Source organism: Chelonoidis abingdonii, chromosome 10 (assembly GCF_003597395.2).
Source record: "Chelonoidis abingdonii isolate Lonesome George chromosome 10, CheloAbing_2.0, whole genome shotgun sequence".
Taxonomy (NCBI): Eukaryota; Metazoa; Chordata; order Testudines; family Testudinidae; genus Chelonoidis; species Chelonoidis abingdonii.
The window spans coordinates 52,948,803-52,965,364 of NC_133778.1; the positions used below are offsets into that span (position 1 = coordinate 52,948,803).

At 39.8% G+C, this 16,562-nt stretch overlaps 1 protein-coding gene across 1 annotated transcript in view; it reads left to right on the forward strand.

The window, feature by feature from the left end:
• Window positions 1-16,562, forward strand: part of NEB (nebulin) — a 170,535-nt gene that overhangs the window by 40,092 nt on the left and 113,881 nt on the right. The window contains exons 32-41 of the mRNA XM_032780956.2: window positions 81-188; window positions 960-1,271; window positions 2,793-2,996; window positions 3,510-3,614; window positions 3,721-3,828; window positions 4,932-5,243; window positions 13,287-13,490; window positions 14,570-14,674; window positions 14,781-14,888; window positions 15,992-16,303. Coding sequence (XP_032636847.1) covers window positions 81-188; window positions 960-1,271; window positions 2,793-2,996; window positions 3,510-3,614; window positions 3,721-3,828; window positions 4,932-5,243; window positions 13,287-13,490; window positions 14,570-14,674; window positions 14,781-14,888; window positions 15,992-16,303 — 1,878 coding nt within the window. The remainder of the gene's footprint in view (window positions 1-80; window positions 189-959; window positions 1,272-2,792; window positions 2,997-3,509; window positions 3,615-3,720; window positions 3,829-4,931; window positions 5,244-13,286; window positions 13,491-14,569; window positions 14,675-14,780; window positions 14,889-15,991; window positions 16,304-16,562) is intronic.

Genomic DNA, 16,562 nt, shown 5'->3' on the forward strand with positions numbered 1-16,562 from the left:
CCTTTCTCTCCAAACATCAACATTGGAATACTTTTCTGCAAAGTGTGCTTGCAATCATTATTGCAAACTTATCTTAACAGAAACTCTACAAGTTAGGATATGAAGAACTGAAGAAGAAAGGCTATGAACTTCCTCATGATGCCGTATCACTCAAGTCAGCAAAGGCATCCAGAGACATTGCAAGTGAAGTAAGTGTCTTACTAAACTAAAATAACAGACTGTGTGGTTAAGCAGTATGAAGCTGAATCAGTGCTGATTGAAATCAGTGGGAGTCTTTCTATTGGCATCAGTGGGATAAGGTCTTTCTGTCTTTCAAAAAAGAAAAAGAAGGTATACACTGAATGCTTCAGTGCAAGGCTAGTCACCCAACAATACATTGTGTTTGTTTTTTTCAGTCTGCTACTATATATATCACTTAAACCCAGTTTATTATTTAAATTTTGTGGATGACATTGACATTTTATTTCATTTGAAAATTACCATAGTCCATCAGTGACTTAGACTGTGCTATGGAGTTGCATGTAATTGTTTGAAGATGAATATGTGACTCACTGAGAGAGTTTTAATTCAGATGTAATATTTCATATCAAACCTGGAATTAACCATTACATGGACAATTATTTGCTAAATATAACCTGGATCCCACAAAGCTGTATGTGAATAGTCCCAATGAAGCACACTAAGTCCAGTGGAATTCGCCACATAAATTGGGACTACATAGATGAGGAAGGGTTTGCAAAAGCTGTGAACCCCATCCTATGAAATTATGAGGGCTATATCTTCTACTACAGTGGGATTAAGGATGCTCAGCTATTTATAGGAATCAATCATCAACTCATAGGATTAGGTTCTTAGTATGTTGTAATAACTAAGGAGTTTCACCAACAGTTTTTACAAAGGTAGCATTTCTATGTTGAATCTGAAAAAGCATCAATTGTTTTTTTCTTTCTTTCCAACAGTACAAATACAAAGAAGGGTATCGCAAGCAGCTTGGCCACCATGTGGGAGCCCGCAACATACAGGATGATCCCAAAATGGTGTGGTCTATGCATGTAGCCAAGATCCAAAGTGACAGGGAGTATAAGAAAGATTTTGAGAAATGGAAGACCAAGTATAATAGCCCAGTGGACATGCTGGGAGTCGTGCTGGCCAAGAAATGTCAGGAACTAGTCAGTGACATTGATTATAGACATCCTCTGCACAAATGGACATGTCTTCCAGACCAGAGCAATGTTGTACATGCCAGGAAAACTTATGATCTTCAGAGTGATGTAAGTCCTATTTTTACCAGCTTTGTGAAAACTGAAGTGTTTTATTAAGTATATTTTTGCTCCAATGTCAAAAAACATAGTTAAGGGCTATATTTCTGGACTCTTTTTTTTGTCCTGCAAAGACCTTTACGTACTGGATTGGTGGGTATTTTCAGAACAGCGAGAGTAGAAGTGAGCTCTTCTGCAGGTTAGTAAGCTCACAATTAGCAACAGGCAGCCTACTTTTTGTATCCTTATTAAGTACTGATCTCTTCTTGAGCAATTTGGAATTAAGTTTGTTGCAGTGGATTTGAACAGTGGATTGGAGCAGAGTGAGGGCAAGACAATCTGAATTTCATGTCTTTAAATAATTACTATTTAGACTGTATAAGTGACATGTCAAGAGCTCAAGGGGCTGGGAAGTGCATCCTCATCTGTGACATTTGGCAGAGGAAGAGATGGCTGTAATTCCTGAAATGCACATTGAATGTCTAGGTAATCTCCATTATAGTTGTAGATGAATCTTCATCCTGACAGAAACAGAATTTCCAGCAGGTGGAGTAAGATTTCTGTGTAGTAACTAGTATAGGTATAATCACTCTTGGTTTCAGAGACTGTTAGGGCATGTCTACATTGTAATGTAAGCCCGGAGTTGTACAGCTTGACTTAGCAGACCCTGGGTTTCTTGATTTAGGGCTTGAGAATTTACAATCATTTGTATCCCCAGATTAGGAATTTTTGAACCCTGGGTGCCAACCTGGTGTTCTAGTGTCTATGCTGTGGTGTGGAGGCCCCAGTCCAGCAACTCATATCCAAGAATTCCTAATGTCCTCCAGAAATATGCTCTCCAGCCCTTTGTTTGTGGTGCACTGTGGGAAAACTTGACTGTCCACCAAAGTTGACTGTCCTGAGAACAAAGAAAGTTGGCCCATGGGATTGTGGGATACTTTTGGTGGACTCCCAGAGCACAGGTCTACATTGCAAAGCAATAGGGATTGAACTGTGGGTCCAGGCTTGACTCAGGCTTGGAACCTCCACTCCCTTGGGGTCCTGGGACCTGGGTCTGAGTCCTGGTTTAGTGCAATTTATGTGTAGACCAGACGGTGAGCGAGGGTTGGGGGAATTGAGCATGAGTTTGAACCCTGGGCTTACACTGAAACACAGATATACCCTCAGTGCGGAACTAGCCCTGTCAGAGGGTTGTGAGGTGATAACCTCTGTTATCATATGATATTGATTAAACATGAGAATCTCTCTAATTGGTGCTGCTTTGCATTGAAGAAAAATGTTCATGTTGTCTAAATAAAATAATGAATTTTCTTGTCTTCCTCTATAATTATAACTGAAGTAGGCAGAATCCACCTTCGGTCTCAGAGTCCATCACTATAGAATTAGCCATATCAGAAGACTACCTCTGTCATCGTTAGATATTGATTAAACATTGAGGCTCTCTTTAAGTGGTGCTGCTTTTCTTTGAAGAAAAAAATATTCATGTAGTCTAAATAAAATAACAAACTGTCTTGTCTTCCTCTGTTATTTCAGCTTTTATATAAATCAGATCTTCAGTGGATGAGGGGCATTGGCTGGTCCCCAGTTGGTTCTCTGGATGACGAGAAGAATAAGAGAGCAACCCACATCCTGAGTGACCATACCTACCGTCAACACCCAGACACGATCAAATTTAATAGCCTGCTTGATTCTCTACCAATGGTTCTGGCAAAACACAATTCTGAAATTATGAACCAGGTGAGTTTTCTATTTATTTGCAATTAGAATTAAAATGGTATAATTTTTCTGGATTCTAAAGTGTTTTTTCTTAAAGGAAAATAAGGAAGTTTACATTACAATACTACAGTCTATTCATGGAATGTCAGGGATTTATTTTCATTGCAACTGACTACTTTTGTTTTGTATTTTGAGTTTCTAGCACATAGTTAAGGTATATTTTAAAATCTATATTTAATAGTTGCTTATGTTTAAGATCAGAAACATGAAAAAGTGGTTTAATAAGAGATTAGCTTTATGTTTTTACATGTTATTTTATGTTACAAAATAATTAATGTAAAGAGCTGTATATTTCCTTTTCAAGGAGGGGTGCAGTTATTTATCATGATTGTACAGACAATTGGCCAGTTATACCTAGCAAAGATATTCATATAAATGTCAGGTGAATTGTAACCCAGAAAGTTTCTTACCCTATTAATGACTTAGGTCTTCATGATTTAGAACATCTTATTATATTTGCTGTTTGCTTTTCAGCGCTCATATACAGCAGCTTGGAATAAAGATAAAACTAGTATCCATGTGATGCCAGATACCCCTGATATTGTATTGGCGCAGCAGAACAAATTGAATTACAGTGAGGTAGGTGATGCCTTGCTTAAAAATTAAAAGGCTGTATGTGATAATATATAGATGAAAATGAAGTGCATTATTTCTGAATTGTAATGAATATTTGTTATGATTTAAGAAACTGTACAGACTTGCAATGGAGGAGGACAAGAAGAAAGGTTATGACCTACGGGTAGATGCCATTCCAATCAGGACAGCTAAAGCCTCCCGAGATATTGCAAGTGAGGTGAGTAAATTTGGACCCTTCTCCTCTCAGTTTCAGAGGTCTCAACATTGTAGTGAGCAGTTGAGGGCATGTTTCATCAACACAATCATGTATCCAGCAACACACTTTCCAAACAATAAATAGAGTGCAACTGGAATAAAATCTGCCCTATGGGAACTGTAGGGCTGTCCTTACTTTATCTGTGGCTAGGTTTCACTCCCAGCATCTGTTGTCTATTTGAGGAGCTCTGTTTGATGACTTGAGGGGTGTGACAAATGAAGTCATCTTGTCCAGTTGTGATTCTGACTAATGCCTCCTATTTAATAATTGCTTGTCAATATTTTTAGCAGAAATAATTTTTTTGTTGTAGTGAAACCTTCCAATACTGCCTATCAGACCTTTCCCAGTAACAAACCCAATTAATTGAAACTGGCATTTGGAAAAAAGTGTGTTTCACCTTGTTAACTAGTAGACTTTATGCAAAAGCATTGAACAAATTGGACTGGATTTTAGGCTAAATGCTAGTTGAGAAATTGACATGGCCATGACCAAGTACAGTGGCTTATCCAGTCACAGGGAGAAGTTTTTCCTCTCAGACACTGTCAAGCTAAACTATTGTTGTAGCATGTTGAAGGTCTATGTAATATTTTGATACTTAGTAACCAAATTTAGTACCCATTTACCAATATTTTTAATAACATCTTAACAAGGTTGAGGCTGTTATCTGAGGAAGTAACTGATGGGCACCTCAGAGAAAGAATCTGAATTCTGACCTCAGGGGAGCCTGACCAAGGAATTAGAAATAACTTTGATACAATGTCTCAGGCAGAGGAAGCTGTAGTTTTCCTCTCCAAACACTCCAAGGACCTAGTCGAAAAGACATCTTATTCCTTATATGTTTAAGGAGCTCTTGTGTCTAAACTTCATTTTAAGTGCAGGGAGCCATACGAGTGCTTTAGCACTCAGGTATCACACTCTGTGAACAGAACACTTCTTCACATAAAAGCCTCCATACTCTGAGCTCATGATGAAGTCCTCCAGGAAGTTGCTATAGGATTATAGGATGTTTTCATAGCCCCCACCCCTGAATCTTACTTATTAAACTTTTTTTTTTTTGCCTACAGTACAAATACAAAGAAGGGTACCGCAAACAGCTTGGCCACCATGTGGGAGCCCGCAACATCCAGGATGATCCTAAGATGGTGTGGTCTATGCACGTAGCCAAGATCCAGAGTGACAGGGAATACAAGAAAGATTTTGAGAAATGGAAGACCAAACATAATACTCCCGCGGATATGCTGGGAATTGTACTTGCCAAGAAGTGCCAGGAACTGGTTAGTGAAGTTGATTATAGACATCCTCTGCACCAGTGGACATGTCTGCCAGACCAGAATGATGTTGTACACGCCAGGAGAACTTATGATCTTCAGAGTGATGTAAGTCCGACTTTTACTAGCTTTGTGAAAACTGAAGTGTTTTATTAAACATGTCTTTCCTGCAATGTCAAAAAACATATTTAAGGGCTGCAATTCTGGACTCTTTTATCCTGCAAGGATGTTTTCTGCTGCATACTAGATTGGTGGGTTGTCACAGTTTCAGGTCAATTGCATGTGTATTCCCCCTCCGTGGTCCAGCAAGGGGGCATCCACTTGAGGCTTCTGGCTCCCAGCCATCAGCTCTCTTGGATGGAAATCTGCATCTCACTCCGCACTGACTGGGCCTCCCTGCCTACAAGCTTCAGTGTCGGACTCCACCAATTTGGTCTACTTAAGGTATCCTCTGTACACCTATGCACATTATACGTCATTTGAAAGTGTATTATTGTACTTTAAGATGAGGAATGATGTGGAACTGTCAAGTGGTGCCATTACCATAGAAACTGGGATAAACAGTGACACCATCAACATGTTAAAATAGCTACTCTGAAATATTTGCTTTTGTTTGTTATTTTAACTCTATGCATTATTTAAGGACAAAATTGAATTTCTCTGTGACTTCAAAGCATCACAACAACAGCCTAAAGGATAAACATCTATTAATAATTTTTACAGGTATAATATAGTTGTGTTGGTGACATTTCTAATCAAAATCATTATCATCATCTTGTTCATAATTATGGCCTCTGTTGAGAGTGCGTGGGTTATCATGGTCTCCATTGCCTTGACATGTACACAGTTCTGTGCAGGGCAGATTATTCTGATTACAGATACAGCTGATTGTGCAGGGACTCCTATGGGCATATGTACAGAGAAGGTCTTGTACAAGCTCAGATGCCATTGGGCCCTTGAAGCATACAGGAAGTAGTTGATCATCCATAGTTTTCCATCCATGATGCAATTGTGATCCAATATCTAGTCTATCTATGTACAAAGTTATCTAAGTCTTCAACATGCTCTTCAAAACTGTCCTTCTAATGTGGGAGTTTGGTCAGTAACTTGTCCTTTTCGATGGTTAGATTGAGATGCAAAACAATTCAGGTCTCTGTGGGTCTCCTTTTCTTACTCACTTTGGTCATACAGCACCGCTCCCACTTCCTGGCTGCAGAAATTATGACTTGTCCATCATTTTCTCCCAATTTGGCAAGATCTCTGAAGCATAAACATTTCTATCAGTGACCTAATTACTATGGTTCCTTGACATTAAGAGACCCAAAAGCCATATTGGTTCCTACTTCAGGAAGTGTTGCCTTTCTTATTCACAAGAGAATCAGCAAAGACTCTGGCAGACTCCAATTTCTTTACTCCCAAAGCCAAGTGAGTGGACTGATGGTACCAGGTTCCTCAGGAAGGGTTTAAGCATTTCTTTACTCATTCAATTCATGATTGATGGGTGATAGCAGCTGCTAATAAGCTATCTTGTCAAACCTTTACACTCCAGCTACAAAAAGGAAGCAATTTAGGCCACAGCATTATTCTAGACCCTTTTTCCAACAGAGATCTCAATATCCCACTAAGAAGAGATCAAACTTCCTAGACATCACCAGCCATATTCTACTATGGTGGGCCATTCTTACAAGACATCTGTGACCTCAAAGCAGTTGCTTTGACTTTTTGATCAAGGTCAGCATACTGATATCATCTCCTACCTTTGGGTCACACCTATCCCTTTTTTACTGTGCTTGGGAAAACATCATGTCAGACAAGTTGCTACTCAGCATGGTAAAGAAGGGATATGTTATCCTGTTCCTTTCCATTCCTTTTCCCAAATCACCTTCCCTGTCCCTTTTCAGGGACTCCTCTTATGACACTGTGTTACTTCAAGTGTCGTAGTCTTTTCTAGAATTGGGAGCCACAGAGAAAGTACCTTACTACCAGAGGAAAAAGCTTCTATTTCCAGTACTTCCTAGTCCCAAAAAAACGGAGGTCCTCCATCTCATTCTAGACTGAAGAAAGCTGAACTATTTAATCAAAAAGATCAAGCTCAGCATGATCCCCCTTACTTCTATTATCCCTTCCCTGGAGACTGGTATGGTGCCTGACAAGATGTATACGTCTATGTGGCAGTACATCTCTCCCACAACAAGTACCTTTGATTTGTGGGAGGCACCAACCACTACTTGTACACAGTGACCCTTTTCAGTTTGTCATCAGCCCTGAGGTTCTTCACCAAATGCATGTCAGCAGTAACAGCCATCTCTATCATTTGGGCATTCAAATATTTCCTTACCTGGATGATTAACTGATCCAGGCAGCATCAAGTATCTGGGTCCTAGTCATCAGACAAGTATTCTTTCATCTAGATCTGAAATTAACTTAGAGAAATCTCAGTTACAACTCAGGAATTGCATAACTTTTATAGGAGCAGAGCTTAATACTGAAACAATCATAGCTTATCTGTCAAGGGAGAAGCATCAGTCTATAGCCACCCTTACCAATGCCCTCCACTTCAGCACAATAACAACAGTGCATAGCTGCCTTCTGTTCCTGGGCCTCATAAATGTACATAATTCCGCATGCCAGACTTCACTTTTGCTATCTGCAAGCTTGGGTTCATTTAGCATATCATCCTTCCACGCACCATCTAACATGCAGATTTGCATACATAGTCGAGTGCTTTACTTTACGAGTGGGTGGGTGGTCCTGAGGTACGTGTGCAAAAGGTTTCTGTTTTTCTCTTTGAACAGACCATGACTTTTGTAACAAGCCTCCACCAAAGGATGAGGGAGACAAAGAACCATAGAATTGTAGGACTTGAAGGGACCTCGACAGGTCATCTAGTCCAGTCCTCTGCATTCATGGCAGGACTAGTATTATCTAGGCCAGACCTGACAGGTGTTTGTTTAACCTGTTCTTAAAAATCTCCAATTATGGAGATTCTACAGCCTCCCTGGGCAATTTATTCTAGTGCTTAGCCACTCTGACCCTAGTTTTTCCTAATGACCGACCTAAAATGCCCTTGCTGCAATGTAAGCCCATTGCTTTTTGTCCTGTCCTCAGAGTTTAAGGAGAACATTTTTTCTCCCTCCTCCTTTTATGTACTTGAAATCTGTTGCCATCTCAGTCTTCTCTTCTCCAGACTAAACAAATGCCTTTTTTTTTCAATCTTCTCTCCTAGGTCATGTTTTCTTGACCTTTAATCACTTTTGTTGCTCTTCTCTAGACTTTCTCTAATTTGTCCATATCTCGGACAACCTCAGACACAAGATCTTTGTTCTGCTTCAGCTTCATGAGCACTCTCAGAAGGAGAAGAGATGGAGAGAATGCATATAGGAACTGACCACACCAGGGAAGAAGAAAAGTATCTGCAGTGAAACATGGTCTGTGGCCAGCCCTGGAGAAAAACCCAGTCAACTCAGGAGGTTTCCCTCAATATAAATTTAGTAGAACTCTAAGCTGTTTGTTGGGCCTGTGTGATATTTATTCCCTCCATCAAAAACTAGCTGGTGGAAGTTCTCAGAGACAACACGACAGAGAGGTGCAAGTTTGTCTGAACTGTGCCAGGAGGCTTCCTCCTTTGGAATCTGGGTATTCATCACAATGTTTCCCGGAAGGCTTTTCACTCTACAGGAGTGAGAAATACACTCTTAGTAGACACCCTTAGCTAGGTTTACACAAAGCGTCACATGCAGTCAATCAGGAAAGACATTCTCCTCTAGGTTTTTCACTGCTATCCAGTAATAGACTTGTTCATGACCAACCTCAACAACAAGTGCATGAAGTTTTTCTGCACAAAGCTGAAGCAGAACAAATATTATTAATCCACGTTGCACAAACATGGCCAAGACAGTTTTGGTTCATGGATCTGCATCACCTGTTGATCAGTTTATCGACAATTCTGCCACAGAATTGTCACAGAAGCAGAGCAGATCTATTCATCTAAATCTCAAATCTCTCCACCTTATTGTGTGGATCATCTCTAGTTGAATACTCATAAGAAAACCTGCTTCTGAGAGATGTGGGCCATTTTGGTGAGTTGCAGAAAAGAATCCACTAGAGCCACAGACACATCTAAGTAGAAGAGATTTTTCTATTTTGGCACAATCCTACAGTACCCTCAGACTGAGGTTATGCACGTGATGGGTATCTCCTGCATCTGAAATTATCAGGCCCCTCAAATAGTTCTGTGGGAGTTCACCTGCTTTTTACTTCGGCAGTGCACCTGCCAATAGATAGGTTTTCCATTTTCTTTCATCCTCTTGTTTCTTGATTTTTTAAAAGACCTAACCAACACTTACCCTCCTGTGTCAGTTCTGGTACATAGCAGCAACATGGTCATCTGTACATACCTTTTCTACTCATTATGCTATCATGCAAGGCTCTCATGATGATGCTAATTTGTTAAGTTGCTGCTACGGTTTCTGTTCAGATGATCAGAAGTCCCTTTACCTGTAGGGGAACTGCTGTTGAGTCACCTACCTGGAATGTATATGTGTCCAATCACTCGAAGGAGAAAAAGCATTTATTCACCTTGCGGTAACTGTTGTTCTTTGAGATGTGTTGTGCACATAGATATTCCACAGCCCTCCTGTCTTCCCTGCTACTTGGGTCATTGCTTATAGGAGTGTGAAGGAACAGAAAGGGAGGCAGTGCACACGAGAACATGGTCACACGCATGGCCTTGTGGTACTACTGGTAAAAGTCTTTGACTCGAGTGCACTGGGAACATATATACCTACTGTGGAACGTATATGTGCACAACACGTCTCGAATAACAGTTACTGCAAGGTGACTAACCAATTTTTTTCCTTGCATCCAGCCTTAGATCCTGTCCAACACAGTCTTTTTGCAGTTTTGGCATGTTACTGTTATCATATCTGCAAAGACTTCAGTTGCAGAATTAGCTGTGTCAAATCCATTAAGGACATGTTCATATTCTTAGAAGCCAATATATCAACTATATGGCATTTGTCTCCAGCTATCATTTGTATGGCAGCTATGGCATCTCTGATGTACGCTGCGGTTTCCTTGTTGCACAGTCTTAACTCATGGTTCTTGTAGCTTGAGTTTCCAGCTGTGGCCCCGATTTAGCTTCGTCTGTTCTTCTCATTGTTCCATCAACATGGTAGAAGGACATAGGCACAGATCCTGTTGGGTGACTAAGGTCAGTTGCCCTTGAAATGTCTCCTCTGTATCTTGCTGAGGACAAGATTCTGGAAAACAATTTTTGGACTGATAGCTGCTGCAGTTGTCCCTCCCTTGGCAGGCTTAAATTTGGTCATCTACACCATGTCAGCAAATTTTTTGATGCCAGATTTCCTGACTGGGCTGCAAAAGCTATATGTGCCTACAGAATCAAGAGCATTTCCCCCAGATCTCTCCATTTGTTCTTTGCCAACATGTGCTTTTTTCAGCAGAGACTCTTGTACGTTTGATGTTACAAGCAATTCATTAGATATGTTGATAAGCACATCTGGATGTGATTCGTGGTCAAATGGATTTGTCATATTGTTGAAGATGTTTGGTAAGAGCTGTAACATGCCCTTAATCCCTCTTCAATGCAGAGGCAAGGATTTGTTAGTGGACTTTGTCTTCACTACTTCTTGCTAGAACACTTCTTTCTGTAATAGCTTTTCCACATTCCTAATATGAATGTGTGTATTGTCATCTCTAACACTAATACTAACCTGTGTGTAAGTGTCATTGAATTAAAAAGTTATTTTCTAGGCTATTTCAAAGGCTAGTACTGCATACATAGACAGTTACACATGAAAAGCTTCTACCAGGCAGACTAGATGCTACACTGTACGTACAAAAGCTTACAAATGGAGAAGTTCATGTACATTTATATCTATCCTTTATCCAGTACAAACTATGGGCATAAAATCTTCTGCTACTGATGCACAGCCTTCTGTGTGCGACTGATCTGGTCAGCCAATTTCAGTTGGAAATGTATGAAACTGTTATAATCACTTGTGAGATGCTTTGACAATTAAGAACATTTCATGTTAGTGTGTTGCAAAATATTGATATTTGCCATTTTGGTCACATATTACACATCTTCACCATTTCTTTAAAAAAATACTTGTCTGTGCAAAACCAATAAAAAAAATCTTTTAATACATTATCATTTGGTAGCTTTGACCAACAAGCACCATATTAAGGTATTTAAATCAATCCATAAAAATGTGGTCCTAGTCAGGTTGCAGTGTTTCTGGAACTGTGCAAAATGTGATACTTACTGATTTTGGTTATTGTTGTTTCACCTTGGCTACAGGCTTATGACACCATTTGACAGCTCCGCATCATCCGAACATACTTAAAATATACTTTCAAATGATATACGATGTGGGTGTGTGTAGGGTGGACCATTGCCACATACCCAGCAAGACAGATTGCTTACAAAGGCCAGCTCCTGCGCTTTCTTTTCTCTCCAAGTTCTATGATCAGTGTTTTGCCTGCAGTTATAAATTACCATACAGCTCCATCTAAGGAAGAACATTTTTTTCCATAAAGAAACAGCATTACTGTCACCGCTGGGTTGTGGGTAGTTAGACCTTGCAGTCAGAGCCAGAGTCCACAAGACAGGAGTCGGCTGTGTCAGGATACCAGGAGATCAGTAGCAGGAGGTCAGAACATGAATCAGATGCCAGAAATCATGGCTGGTCCGGATGTCAGGATATCAAATGTGGGATGCAGGAAGCACAAGGCACCCTGTCCAAACCTGGGTGGAGCCCAGTTCAGACAGTTTCCTGTTCATGCTACTAGTTTAAGTAGATAAGCGGGCCAGTCAGCTGATCCAGGACTCTGCCAATTGGATTGCGGGGGTGGATCCTCAAACTAGGCTGGGTTTCATGGTTCCCAGGTAGGTAAGCAAGCATCAGCGGGCTGCCAGATAGAGGGTTGGCGCGTGACTGTTCCTATAAACCTTACAGACCCAAGTTTGAGACCTGTAGGCTCTGACAAATACAAAGAAAACATATTAAAGCAATAAAGAATGTATGTGCATGCTAAATAGTTTAATGCAGGTTGCCCACTAACACCAACCCCTGGCTCAGGAAGGTGCCAGTCCTTCAAATCCCATTAGATTTTCCCCAGAGGTTGCAAATTAATCTACACCTGGACAGTTCAGCTGTTTCTTTGTACGTCTTGGACCTTTGGTCTCCAGTCTCTGGAACAGGTAATCAACAGACCAGGACTCTCTCCTGAGGGTGTGGCTTCAAAGACTGGGTTTTTACGTAACCAGAATTGGAAAATTTGCATTAATCTCTCCACAGGAAATCCACGTAACACCTATTGTCCCAAAAGTCACTGCATGGCTGGCACACTTCCAATAGAGTCCTTTGAATTCCCAGGTCTGACATTCCTCACATCTCCTCCTTAAAGAGGTTACATACAGTCCCAACCCACACTAATATATAAATTAAATAGAAAAAGGTCTTCCAAGGTGATTGTAGGAAATTGCCACAGTGTGGGTATTTTCAGAACAGTGACAATAGAAGTGATGCCTTAATTAGCTCAGAATTAACAAGAAGCAGCCTGCTGTTTGCATTCTTACTAAGTATGGATCTTATCTTGTGCACTTTGGAGTTTAATTACATTTTCTGCAGTGGATTTCAACCCTGCATAGAGCAGAGTGAGGGCAAGACAATCTGAGTTTCATGTCTGTGAATATTTACTATTTTGGCTGTATAAGTGAGATGTCCAGAGCTTGAGGAGGTAGGAGGAAATGCCACTTCATCTGTGACATTTGTCAAAAGAAAAGAAATGGCTGTTAATTCTCAAAATGCATGTTGAGTGTGTAGGTTATCACCATGCCAGTTAAAGATGAATCTCCACCCTGACTGAGACAGAACTTCCAGGGGGTGAAGTAAGATTTTTGTGGACTAACTGAAGTAGGCAGAATCTGCCTTGAGTTTCAGAGAGTCCATCACGGTAGAATTAGCCATATCAGAGGACTACAAGGTGAATACCTATGTCGTCGTTGGATATTGATTAAACGTTGAGGCTCTCTTTAAGTGGTGCTGCTTTTCTTTGAAGAAAAAAATATTCATGTAGTCTAAATAAAATAACAAACTGTCTTGTCTTCCTCTGTTATTTCAGCTTTTATATAAATCAGATCTTCAGTGGATGAGGGGCATTGGCTGGTCCCCAGTTGGTTCTCTGGATGACGAGAAGAATAAGAGAGCAACCCACATCCTGAGTGACCATACCTACCGTCAACACCCAGACACGATCAAATTTAATAGCCTGCTTGATTCTCTACCAATGGTTCTGGCAAAACACAATTCTGAAATTATGAACCAGGTGAGTTTTCTATTTATTTGCAATTAGAATTAAAATGGTATAATTTTTCTGGATTCTAAAGTGTTTTTTCTTAAAGGAAAATAAGGAAGTTTACATTACAATACTACAGTCTATTCATGGAATGTCAGGGATTTATTTTCATTGCAACTGACTACTTTTGTTTTGTATTTTGAGTTTCTAGCACATAGTTAAGGTATATTTTAAAATCTATATTTAATAGTTGCTTATGTTTAAGATCAGAAACATGAAAAAGTGGTTTAATAAGAGATTAGTTTTATGTATTTACGTTATTTTATGTTGTTGCAAAATAATTAATGTAAAGAGCTAAACTGTATATTTTGTTTTCAAGTAGGGGTGCAACTATACATATTTGTCATGATTGTGCAGACAACTGGCCAGTTATACCTAGCAAACATATTTATATAAATGTCAGGTGAATTGTTACCCAGCAAGTTTCAAAATTCAATAGAACTTTGCTAATTTGCGTTTCTTTATCTTCACAAAATTACCTCCTGTGTCTCTGATCTAATGAGAGTTTATAGTAAATTGCCATATTTAAAAGACTTATATTTCCAAAATACCTAACAGGTTATTAGTCAGCAAATTATGAAGTATTAAATAATCGAAGCTGAACTATCATTGTCAAATGGAAAAATGCATTTGGTAATGTGTAACGCTTGCTTTATTTACTGTGATTTAAACCAGGTTAATCATCCTGAGAATCTTGTCTCACTGAAGTCAATGGCAAAGTTCTCATTGATTTCAACAATGTCAAGTAGAATATCACTCAAAAATCTCACTGAAATCACAGAGTGGACTTGTGGAACAGGGTACTAAACAAAAGTGAAGGTCTCAGGGACCTTTATTTGTTAATTAGTAAAATTCAGTAATTCGCAGTGGGTCTTGAGGTCAGTTCTGTTGTTATTTTAGTTTTAGTTACAGTTCTTCTGAACTGCATGAAATTTTTAGGATTTATGATCTTGATTACTCTTATTCAGTCAGAATTTTATCTTACCCTATTAATGACTTAGGTCTTCATGATTTAGAACATCTTATTATATTTGCTGTTTGCTTTTCAGCGCTCATATACAGCAGCTTGGAATAAAGATAAAACTAGTATCCATGTGATGCCAGATACCCCTGATATTGTATTGGCGCAGCAGAACAAATTGAATTACAGTGAGGTAGGTGATGCCTTGCTTAAAAATTGAAAGGCGGCATGTGAGACTATTTAGATGAAAATGAAATGCATTATTTCTGAAATGTAATGAATATTTGTTATGATTTAAGAAACTGTACAGACTTGCAATGGAGGAGGACAAGAAGAAAGGTTATGACCTACGGGTAGATGCCATTCCAATCAGGACAGCTAAAGCCTCCCGAGATATTGCAAGTGAGGTGAGTAAACTTGGACCCTTCTCCTCTCAGTTTCAGAGGTCTCAACATTGTAGTGAGCAGTTGAGGGCATGTTTCATCAACACAATCATGTATCCAGCAACACACTTTCCAAACAATAAATAGAGTGCAACTGGAATAAAATCTGCCCTATGGGAACTGTAGGGCTGTCCTTACTTTATCTGTGGCTAGGTTTCACTCCCAGCATCTGTTGTCTATTTGAGGAGCTCTGTTTGATGACTTGAGGGGTGTGACAAATGAAGTCATCTTGTCCAGTTGTGATTCTGACTAATGCCTCCTATTTAATAATTGCTTGTCAATATTTTTAGCAGAAATAATTTTTTTGTTGTAGTGAAACCTTCCAATACTGCCTATCAGACCTTTCCCAGTAACAAACCCAATTAATTGAAACTGGCATTTGGAAAAAAGTGTGTTTCACCTTGTTAACTAGTAGACTTTATGCAAAAGCATTGAACAAATTGGACTGGATTTTAGGCTAAATGCTAGTTGAGAAATTGACATGGCCATGACCAAGTACAGTGGCTTATCCAGTCACAGGGAGAAGTTTTTCCTCTCAGACACTGTCAAGCTAAACTATTGTTGTAGCATGTTGAAGGTCTATGTAATATTTTGATACTTAGTAACCAAATTTAGTACCCATTTACCAATATTTTTAATAACATCTTAACAAGGTTGAGGCTGTTATCTGAGGAAGTAACTGATGGGCACCTCAGAGAAAGAATCTGAATTCTGACCTCAGGGGAGCCTGACCAAGGAATTAGAAATAACTTTGATACAATGTCTCAGGCAGAGGAAGCTGTAGTTTTCCTCTCCAAACACTCCAAGGACCTAGTCGAAAAGACATCTTATTCCTTATATGTTTAAGGAGCTCTTGTGTCTAAACTTCATTTTAAGTGCAGGGAGCCATACGAGTGCTTTAGCACTCAGGTATCACACTCTGTGAACAGAACACTTCTTCACATAAAAGCCTCCATACTCTGAGCTCATGATGAAGTCCTCCAGGAAGTTGCTATAGGATTATAGGATGTTTTCATAGCCCCCACCCCTGAATCTTACTTATTAAACTTTTTTTTTTTTGCCTACAGTACAAATACAAAGAAGGGTACCGCAAACAGCTTGGCCACCATGTGGGAGCCCGCAACATCCAGGATGATCCTAAGATGGTGTGGTCTATGCACGTAGCCAAGATCCAGAGTGACAGGGAATACAAGAAAGATTTTGAGAAATGGAAGACCAAACATAATACTCCCGCGGATATGCTGGGAATTGTACTTGCCAAGAAGTGCCAGGAACTGGTTAGTGAAGTTGATTATAGACATCCTCTGCACCAGTGGACATGTCTGCCAGACCAGAATGATGTTGTACATGCCAGGAAAACTTATGATCTTCAGAGTGATGTAAGTCTGACTTTTACTAGCTTTGTGAAAACTGAGGTGCTTTATTAAATATGTCTTTGCTGCCCTGTCACAAAACATATTTAAGGGCTGCATTTCTGAACTCTTTTATCCTCCAAGGACCTTTGCTGCTGCATACTAGATTGGTGGGTTGTCACAGTTTCAGGTCAATTGCATGTGTATTCCCCCTCCGTGGTCCAGCAAGGGGGCATCCACTTTAGGCTTCTGGCTCCCAGCCATCACCTCTCTTGGACAGAAATCT